This window comes from Dasypus novemcinctus, chromosome 16 (genome assembly GCF_030445035.2).
Source record: "Dasypus novemcinctus isolate mDasNov1 chromosome 16, mDasNov1.1.hap2, whole genome shotgun sequence".
NCBI lineage: Eukaryota > Metazoa > Chordata > Mammalia > Cingulata > Dasypodidae > Dasypus > Dasypus novemcinctus.
In genome coordinates, this window is record NC_080688.1 from 97,086,145 (window position 1) to 97,097,025 (window position 10,881).

Consider the following 10,881-nt stretch of genomic DNA (forward strand, 5'->3'; position numbering starts at 1 on the left):
CCTGTCTTACACTTTACTGAGTCTTTAAAAATTATCTTGAAGAAGCCCACTAGGACATTCTGCTCCTTTTCCCTGCAATGGGGAGGGCCTGTGCTTTCAATAGCAAAGCTTTTGGCTGGACTTTTAAATGTCATCCACTAGCTATCCATGCCACAGGGTTGAGGATGAAGGGTTTTCTTTGAATATACAAAAACAAAAAACAAAAAAAAAACACAAAACACAATGGTTTGAGAGATGGATGTTTGCTTAGGTGTGTGACAAAGCAAATAAAGCAAGATGTTAATTTTAAGATTTAAGTGATTGTAGTGGCTTGGAGTTATGTACCCCAGAAAAACGTGTTCTTAAACTTCATCCATTCCTTTGGGTATGGACACAGGACATTGTAAATAAGATCTCTTCAAAATGTTCTTTCAGTGAAGGCAGGGGTTCTTAACTTTTTTTGTTCCATGGACCCCTTCTCAGAATGTAGTGGCAGATAGTTCTATGACACTCAACATCAGAAGTCAGAGGAAATAAAGATAGTAAGTTGATTTTTTCAATTCAAGCTCACGGACACCCTGAAATCTTTCCACAGACCCCTGGTTAAGAACCCCTAAGTTAAGGTATGGCCCAAATGCATCAGGTTGGGTTTTAATCTGGTTTACTGGAGTCTTTGCTAAGCAGAGTGAGTCCGATAGTAAAGCCACAGAGGGAGCAGCCTGGAAGAGAAGGGAGAAGGCAGGAGAGGCCACTGTGTGCACTGCCAGGGACATCACCATGAGGCAGAAGAGCCAAGGACCCAGGGTTGCTGGCACCCCACTCCAGAATCCCACAGCCTTCTAGGAGAAAGCAATGCTTTCATGACACCTTGACTTGGACTTCTCCTAGCTTCAAAACCCTAAGCCAATATATTCCCATCGTTTAAGCCAACCCATGTTGCATGGTTCTTGCTTTAGTGGCCAGGAAAACGAAAACAGTAATGGTGTTCACTGTACAATTATTTCAACTTTTCTGTATGTTTGCCATTTTTCATAATAAGATGTGAGGGAAAAAACTTAGACCATTGAATATTTATTAAAATTATATTCTATCATTTATATTTATTAAAATATTGATTTATATTATATTTATGTGTATCTATTAAAAACCCCTAGGCATCAGGGATATGTGTATGGAGTCAGGGAGAGGCAGTCAGGGAGATCTTCCTGGACAGGGACCTGCCGAGCTCAGCCTGGAATGACAATGGGATAGAAATTAGTTCAGGGAGTGGGGAGGAAGGGAGCTCCATGAACACACATGGGTTCATGCTTGTGGGAAGCAAAGGCTGGGGCTGGGGACTGTGCCATCTTGGAGTGCTTCGTGTGCCAGGCTGACACTCTAGGCTTGATCCTTTTGGAGATTTAAAATGGCTGATGGGTCTTAAGAAAGGGAATAATATGGTCATGTTTGCTTTTAGACAGGTCACTAAAGAGGCTGACCAGAGAAGTCGAGGGTCTCAAGATGGGAGGTGGGTCAGGAGCCTGTGGCAACATTATGGGCAAGAGACAAGGACCTGAACACAGACAGCGGCAGTAAGCCTGAAGATGAGGGAAAAGATTCAGTAACTACTTAGGATGTAAAATTGGGGAACTGGAGATGGGAAACTAAGAAAAAGGAGATTGAAGACAGGTTGCTGAGGGACGTAGACGATGAACAGAATTCTCAACATTGGGAATGTTAAGTGTTGTGGGACACTCAAGTGGAGCCATGCAATCAGCAGCCAGAAAAATAAACTTAGGAAAGAGGAGAAAAAAATTGATTTGGAATTCATCAACTATTGAACTAATGAGATTTGAATCTGTGACTGAGATTAATAATGGAGGGTGTACAGAGCAATAAAATAAAAGGCATTGAGTTTCCAGTTCCTTGTACATAGGTGGGTGGTAAACATTTGTTGAATAAATGAATGAGAGTGGACAGAATCTTGGAGAACATCAACATTGAAGGCATGAGCTGAGGAAGAGGAAGGAGAGGGGACAGAGAGATTGAAGGAGATGAATGAGCATTTTGGGGGAGGTTGTAAGGGAGTGAAGAGATTCACAAAGAGGGAGTAGTCCTTATTTACGACGAAAGACTGGGTCCCGAAAGGTAAGGCCTGAAATCCGTGCTTGAGTTCAACAAGTAGGAGGCCACTGGTGACTGAGGAGTTTCTGCGGATTGGTGAGGGTGGGGATGAGAGAGCACAAAGGTAAGGAGCAAAAGGGAGTGGAAGAGGTGGACACAGTGATTGTTTTTTTGAGAAATGTGATAAAACAGAATGAGGCATTGGAGAGGACCTCAGTATGGATCAAGGCAGATTTATTTAGGGGAGGCTGGAAGGCTTTAACTTTACTTTTCATCATACCCATAATTTTCCAAAGGATGATAAAGAAGATTTTCATGCCCATTTACCATGTAACTCATAATCATGAGTATAGACAAAGATAAAGTGCAAACTTTCCTTCAGTGGCCTAATATTCCCATAGGAAACAAGCAAACTTGTCAAGCAACATCAGCCCATCATTGAACAGTGTAATTTAAGTAATTCAGACATATTTAGTGCATTTTAAAAAGTTACTGGGCTAACCTGAGTGGAAGACACCGTAGAGTGGGAGAAGCTGCCATTATAAAAGCAGGGACGACTGGTAGAGTAAGATTCTGAAGAGGATAAGAGGCCAAGCTCCAAGGCACAGGTAGTTAGATGGACTGGCTTTCAACATGGCGCACACCTCTTCCTCTGACACTAGATACAAAGCTAGGATGGATGTTGAAGTAGAAATGTAGGTAGGGGATGGGAAGATTGAGGGAGGTCAAGTCTGGATGAAAGAGGAGACGTGGTCTTCTGGTGAAAACGAAAACTCAGGGAGGGGCAGGTGTGGCCAAGAGAGCTTCAATCAAGTGGGAAAGGTATGGGATGGTCGTTAAGGAAGGTGGGGAGCTGATAGAAGACTGGAAAGCATTTTAAAAGTAGGTGTTTGCCTGCATACTTTACCTCACTTACTATGCCGTAAGCTTCCTGAAGGCAGGGTTGCCCTTCCTTCCCTCCCGTGTGCCACTGTCCCTCACCACATCTAAACACAAGAGGTTTCCATGTTTGTTGACTCAATGGACGAAAAGCCAAAGCCATATGGAAAGCTTCTACTCCATGTTTTCACCCATTTTGAGAAATAAAATAAATACTGCTTCACTTTTTAAAAATCTGGGCAAAATTTTACTAGAGAGTTTATACAAATGTATACAATTAACCCTTTCCTTCCAAAACATGGAATAGATCTTACTTAAAGACGAATTCTCAAGAAAAGGTACGACATTGATTTCCTCAGAAAAAGAATTCTTAAGTCAGGAGACCCTACCTAGTCAGTTCACCAGTATATGTAAATTATGGCACACTTGTCAAAGTTCTAGTATCAAAAGTTCTGTTCTCCAATGGCAAGTCAGGATTCTCACCATAGCTCTTTTCTTATTGGCTGTGGGATGTGGGCGGGGCCACCATGCCTGCTCTTGCCACTGGCTCCACCCCCATTCCATGCAAATAAAGTCAACGCTCTGGTGAGTCCACGTGATTGGTCACATGGTTGATGACCCCACCCCTTGAGTGATGTCATCACCAACCAAACTCTCACGAGAGTTTGAGCAGCTGCTGCTAAGGAGCTGGCAGAGTTCGTTGGGCAGGAGGGTGGCCAGGGGCTGGGGGCACCAACAGGTGAGTGCCCCACTCCCACCTGGCAGCCCGTAATCCAGCTTTGGCCGGGGGCCCAAGGGGTCTGTGTGGGAGTGCCCAGGTGGCCCAGGGCACACTCCCCTCCCATTGGCTGGCCGTACCGGCATGCAAATGAGGGCTCACGTCACTTCCTGAGGTAAATCGAGCGCCATTTTCTCTTTCTGACTGTGCGGGAGGAGGGGTCGGCGCCGCAGGGATGGGCTCGCGCTGAGGCGGGGGTCCCGCGCGAGGGCTCCGCGGGGCGGGGGCGGGCCGGCGGGGCAGGGCGGGCGCCGGGCGAGGCGGCGTGCGCCGAGAGGCGGCGGCGGGGACGCGGGCGGCGGCGGCTCCTCGGGCGCCCAGCGGTAGGTACGCGGCCGCGGAGCATCTGCGCGGGCCCCGCGCCGCCGGCCTCGCCCGGAAAGTTTGTGCGGGCGTCGCCCGCGCCTCCCCGGCCCCGGCTCGCTCCGCCCGCGGCGGGAATCCTGGAGACGCCCTCCGGCCTCGGGGTTTCGCGGCCCGGGCGGCCCCGGGACCCCGCCGCCGTCACGTGACCGTGGCCGCGCCGCTCCCGGCGGGGTCGCGGGGCCGCGCGTCGGCGCCCCGAGATTCCCCCGCGGGGGGCGCGGGCGGCCTCCCGCAGGACACACCTCCCCGGCCGCGCCGGGTCGGAGCCGCGCCCCGGGTTCCGCGGGGAGCCCCAGGGAGCCCCGCAGTGCCCTGCAGCGAGGGCGCGGGGGCCACGCCGCAGCCCGCCCGTCGTGCGCCCGCGGAAGGAAAGTTGCAAGTGAGCACGGCTGGCGGCACTCTCCTAGCCCTGCACCTTTGAGGTTTCCGTCAGAGTTGATGTGCACTTGTCGGCTTGCAGTTAGCTTTGTATCTGCCACACCTGGTTGAGCTGAAATCGACTCCGTTTACAGAATTTCTACTCACAGTTGGCTTTGGAACGCCAAAAGCAGTAACTGTCAGTTCAGATATTGCACAGTTGGAGAATAAGTAATTAAGCGTTTACAACAATTGGAACAGGAGACTTGTCTGGGTGCTCTTAAAGCTCTGGTCAGTGGGTAGCCACTGACCCTCAGACCTTGAGGAATTGATAGACTTTGAGGAAGGAGGGCGGGGCGGGGGGAGGAAGCTAGCTGGAAAGGAGATAAGTTACAGTGCAAACTGGCAAGCGTTATAACAAATGTTAATAAAGTGCTGTGGGTATCTGAAAATTGAGCAATTAAGATTGTTAGAAGGCACACACAGGTTTTATCAAATAACGGACTTGGCGAATTCTGGGTAGGAGTTGGTGGTGTGGGGAGCATTTGCGGGAGAGGACAACTTGTAAAAAGGTAGGAGTTGTGCATAGTGCCGGTTCATCTTTGGTTGGAGGTTAAATAATGTATGTATCACTTATTTAGAGATGTTACTGTGGAGTTTGTCATATTATGAATGTTTTCATATTTCAGTTAGAGTTGGTACTTTATTCTGAAGACAGCATTGAGCCGATGGTCTTTAAGCATGGAGCTGCATTTAGGAAGGTAGCTGGTGCTCCTTTGGAGGATGGACAAGCATGGGGAGGAGACAAAAGGCTGTCATTACAGTTGTCTAGTTGAGAGATGGTAAGAGTTCCAGGGTTGAATTTAGCGTCTGATGGCATCTATGATTGGCTGTGGGGGATATGAGTGGACCTACATATTATTGTGGCAAGATTTTTAACTGAAGAGATCCTGGAATGTTTGGGACATCTTTTAAATCTGAACCCAAGTTTGTGATAAGCTGTTGGCAAATTTATGATTGCGTTGCTTTGGAGACTGAAAAGTGGCTCGTGGCTACATGGCTGGGAAGGGACCTTTGTGGTTTGAGCCCAGACCTTCTGATTCTCGCTTTCCTGGGTGGCCCAAATAATATGTCTTGTGTTCTCTAAGGTGCTTAAAATAAAAAAGAGCCTTATATTCCAGGAGTTTGGACATTTCATTTAGATTTGGTGTTAGATCATTATCTCAGTACTTTATATGATAGTTGCAATGTAATGTGATGAGTGCAATGCAAGATGTATATACTGGTTACTGTGGTAAATTTTGGAGGGTCACCACACCTACCTTTTTGGGAGGGCATTCATGTGGTAGCATGCATCAATACTTAGTTCCTTTTTACTGCCAAGTAGTATTCCATCTTATGGATATACCACATTTTGTTGAACCATTCACCAGTTGATGGACATTTGGTTCTAAATTTAGATTGTTTCCATGTTTCCACATTTTGGCTATTAGGAATGATGATACCTTTATGATGTTTACACTTTTAATTGTTGTAGGTTAGGTATTTTGTACAGTGGATCTCATTTGGGGTTTTTTTCCAGGCGTCTGCGAAGTTACTCTGTTTACCTTGGTTATTAATAAGCATTTTGCAGGGATGTGTTAAACTTCTGATTTATTTATATCAGTATAGACTTAATGTTCCATTTTAGTGGGTTATATTCTAGTAACTTGCTGCATTCTTAACTATCCCAAAACCTAATGGAGTAAAACAAACATTAAATAAGCTCATGAATTCTCTTGGTCAGGGGTGAGAGGGAGCAGTGGAGATGGCTTGTTCCTGTGCCACAATGTCTGGAGTGGCCTGATGGCTAAGAGCTGGAATCCTCCAGGGCCATCCATGTCTGGTGGTTGACGTGAAACACCTACCTGTGGTCTCTTCGTGTGGGCTAATTGGGCTTCCTCACAGCTTGGTGTCTGGATTCCAAATGTGATTGTCCCCAGACAGCAGACAGAGGTGTGTGACATTTTTATGACCTTGCCTATTCTCCTGTACTGCCACAAAGTTCTGCCCCTATTCAAGGGAGGGGATACAGATGCCACCACCTTTGGAGCGGAGCATCAGGGTCATTTGTAAGAAGAGAGAGCATGTGGAATGGGAGATACTGTTTACATTTTTGGAAAACTCTGCCACAGGTTATAATAGGTTATTGTCATTATTTGTTTTAATGCTCAAGTTGTCTATGGTCTGTAGAGTTCTCTTCAACCAGGGTTCTTTTGTGTCCTTTGACGTGTCTCATCATTCTTTGAGCAATTTACTTACTTTTTTTTTTTTAAAGATTTATTTGTTATTTATTCCCCCCCCCCCCCCCCCCCCCCCCGTTGTCTGCTCTCTGTGTCCATTTGCTGTGTGTTCTTCTGTGTCTATTTGCATTCTTGTCAGTGGCATGGGGAATCTGTGTCTCTTTTTGTTGCATCATCTTGTGTCAGCTCTCCATGTGTGCGGCGCCATTCCTGGGCAGGCTGCACTTTCTTTCGCACTGGGCGGCTCTCCTTACAGGGCGCACTCCTTGCGCCTGGGGCTCCCCTACGTGGGGGCACCCCTGCATGGCATGGCACTCCTTGCGCGCATCAGCACTGCGCATGGGTCAAGGAGACCCAGGGTTTGAACCGCAGACCTCCCATGTGGTAGGCGGATGCCCTGTCCATTGGGCCAAGTCCGCTTCCCGCAACTTACTTTTTGGCATACAATGTTTAAGGTTCATCTTGCCTTTTCCATATTGCAGCCCTAAAATTAGCCATTTTTCCAAGGATCCCTGGTTTCTTTGAATAGAAATGGTATTTAGAACCTTGGGCCCTAGGGTGCTCACTTAATGGTTCTCCTCCTCCCAAGCTTTCTCAGTGGACGGAGCTATGGAATATATGTACACACATGCACATTTACAATGCTATGTATTTCTGTACCTACTTAGATATTGAAAACAATGAGGTCACACCAGTACCCCCCTTTCCAGGGTAGTACCACAGGGTTTATTTTAATTTTATGCCTTTTCCTATATCTTTTTTTAAAAAGATTTATTTTATTTATTTATCCTGTCCCCCTTGCTACTTGCGCTCGCTGTCTGCTCTCTGTTCATTCGCCATGCTTTCTGTGTCTGCTTGTCTCCCTTGTTGCGTAATCTTGCTGTGCCAGCTCTCCATGGCATAGGCTGCCAGCTCTCTGTGGCACGGGCCAGCTTGCCTTCACCAGGAAGCCCTGGGAATCAAACCTGGTGCATCCCATATTGTAGACGGGAGCCCGATCGTTTGAGCCACATTGGCTTCCCCCTATATCTTTTAAAATAATTTTATTGCGATATAATGTACATAACAAAATTCACCACATTTAAAGTGTACAATTCAGTGGCTTTTAGTCACAGAGTTGAGCATCCATAACTACAATCAGTTTCAGAATGTAGTTTTTATTCCAAAAACGTAACCTTGCGCCCCTTAGCCAGCACCCTCCAGTCCTCCTATACTTCCCTGCTGCTGTAGGCATTCACTAATCTACTTTCTCTCTCTAGATTTGCTTAATCTGGATATTTTGTATAAGTGGAGTCATACAACATGTATATTAAGTGACTGGTTTCTTTCTTTAGTTTCTGTTTCCAAGATTCATTCACATACCATGTAATAGTACTTCTTTCCTTTTTATTGCCAAATAATATTCCATTGTGTGGATATAACATGTTTTGTTTATCCAGTCAGTTGATGGATACTTGGGTTATTTACACTTTTTGGCTATTATGAATAGTGCTGCTATGAACACATTTCTGCACGTATATGTCTTTCATTTTTTAAACAATCTATAGCTATGACATTTTACATTCTCACCAGCAATATATGAGAGTTCCAATTTCTTCACTTTACTAACATTTTCCATTTAAAAAATTATAGCCAGTGGGTGTGATGTATATCACACTGTGGTTTTGATTTGCATTTTCTTGATGGCTAATGATATTGAGCATCTTTTCATGTGATAATTAAGCCATTTGTATATCTTCTTTGGAGAAAGGTTTGTTCAGATCTTTTTGGTCATTTTTTAATTGGGTTATTTGTCTTTATTGAGTTATAAGAATTCTTTATGTATTCTGGATGCAAGTCCCTTAGTGGAAATAAAATTTGCAAATATTTTCTCCCATTCTGTGGGTTGTCTTCACTTTCTTGATGGTATCTTTTGGAACACAAGCTTTTAAGTCCAATTTAACTATTTTTTTTCCTTTGTTTCTTGTGTTTCTGCTGTCGTCTAAGAAGGCATTGCCTAACTCAAAGTTACAAATATTTACTACTGTGTTTTTTATAAGAGTTTTACAGCTTTTGCTTTTATATTTACGTCTATGATCTATTTGAAGTTAAGTTTTATATATGGTGTAAGGAAGGAGTCAGTCCAAATTCATTCTATTGCGTGTGGATATACAGTTGTCCCAGCATTATTTGTTGAAAATTATTCTCCTAGTGGTTTACCAACCCTGTAAAAAAGACAGTTTTGTATGTACATACTTATTATAGTTTGGTTTTCTTTCTTTTTAAGGATAATTTCAAAAATGTTTCAAATTCCTGTGGAAAATCTCGATAACATCAGGAAGGTACGAAAAAAGGTGAAAGGCATTCTTGTGGATATTGGTCTCGACAGCTGTAAGGAGTTACTGAAGGTAAGAGGACACTGGTAACAAATGGAGAAGATAGTAGTAATTGGAGTGGATATGGTAGACCTCATGGAGGTGAGATTTGAACTGGGAGTTTTGAAGAATGGATAAGATTCCTTCAGATGGAAATTGCTAATGCTTTGTGTCATTAGATCTTATCTATGTCTTTCTGACTTAAAGTGAACTATTTATGTTCTTCATGGGTTTGAAATTACCTTTAGGAGGGGATTTACAGTTATTAGCTATAAAAATATTTGTTTTTGATGTTCGAGGAGGATGTAGCAGAATGTTTATTAATGGTCAGAACTAGTCTTTGCTCTCAAATAGATAAATATTATTTATTAATTTTTGAAGAACACCAGATAGGTCTCTGCTCAAACATTACTTACTTAAATAAATTGTCACTCTAAAACTCTGCTCTCTCCCACTATACTTGCTGTTCTCTCACCCTGTCCAGGTTTCCTTCTGAGCACCTGTACTTGTTTGTTATCTATCTCCTCCACTTGTGTGTAAGAAGACAAGGCCTTTGTTGTTTATCCACTGTATCCCCTGTGATTAGAATAGTGCTTGGCAAATAGATGCCTAATAAATAGTTTTTGAATGAATGAATGAAAGCAAAACCCAAATTGAGAAACGCTTTACTTTTTAAAAGACTGTGATACAACTACATTTGGAGGAATAAGGCTATGAGAGATACTGAAGGTAGAAGATTAAGAAGTCCTTGTTGCTCAGAAAGTCTTGAAATAAGAGAACGTTTAGAGTTCTTTCTATCTCTGCCTATAAGTCATGTTTTATGCATGAGAAAGTGGGCAGGATAATTATTTGGAAATGAATGAGAGTAGAAAATTTACTAACTAGGTTGAGGATAGGCACAGTAGAACACAGACTTAATAATAGAGAAATATATGAATTTAAGTAATATTTTCAGGGAATATTAAAAAGCATACCTAAGAATATGAGCGTGTGTGTGTATAGACTTAGGACATTTCAAACGATAAGAAGTTGGAAGCTCTTAGAAATGTGCCTGCCATATGGTAGATACTCAAAAAATGAATCTCTAAGGTATAGTAGTATCTTTAAATAGACAGACTGAGTATATTCTTCGATCATTAGAGGGCAAAACAGGAGCCTTTTATATTTTAATTCTTTTAGTTCATGGTGTGTTCTTTGGCAAATCAGGGAATCTTTAGGTCTCAATCTTATCGTTACCATGAAGGAATATATAGCATTAAGTCAGGATGTTTAACCCTATTGCAAAGACTACAGTCCAGTCAGAGCTGGAAGACAAACTCTGAACTTTAATAGTGAAACAGGCAGAAAGATCACTTTTAGCCTTTAAGATGAGTGAATTCAATTAAAAAAAAAATGTTCTATTTGGAAATAATGATTCAAACTTATAGAAAGCTTATAAAAATAAGAGTAATACAAAGAACACTCATGATTTTTGCCCAGATTTACTAGTTGTTAAACGTTTTATCCCATACTTTATCAATTGCTCACTCTTTCCCTACATGAGCTTTCTCATTGTGTGTGTGATGTTTTTCCCTTGAGCTGTTTTAAAAGTAAGTTACATACCTAATGGCCCTTTACACCTAAATACTTAAGTTTGTATTTTCTTAGGATAAGAATAGTGTCTCACAGTGTAACAATATGGTTATCAATATAAGTAAATTTAAGATAAATACGATATTTTTATTTAATCTACTGGTCACATTCCACTTTTGTCAGTTGACTCAGTAATGTCATTACACGTTTT

The 10,881-nt window shown here is 43.1% G+C and overlaps 1 protein-coding gene across 5 annotated transcripts in view; it reads left to right on the forward strand.

The window, feature by feature from the left end:
* The window catches only part of ADNP2 (ADNP homeobox 2), a 51,006-nt gene that overhangs the window by 3,133 nt on the left and 36,992 nt on the right, over positions 1-10,881 (forward strand). Inside the window, exons 1-2 of one of the 5 annotated variants that reach the window (XM_071208604.1) lie at positions 3,587-3,700; positions 9,011-9,131. In XM_071208604.1, coding sequence (XP_071064705.1) covers positions 9,024-9,131 — 108 coding nt within the window. In that variant the 5' untranslated portion in view covers positions 3,587-3,700; positions 9,011-9,023. Of the gene's footprint in view, positions 1-3,586; positions 3,855-5,109; positions 5,305-5,900; positions 6,458-9,010; positions 9,132-10,881 lie in introns of those variants that run through there. The other 4 variants (XM_071208603.1, XM_071208601.1, XM_071208602.1 and 1 more) reach the window with 4 other exon arrangements.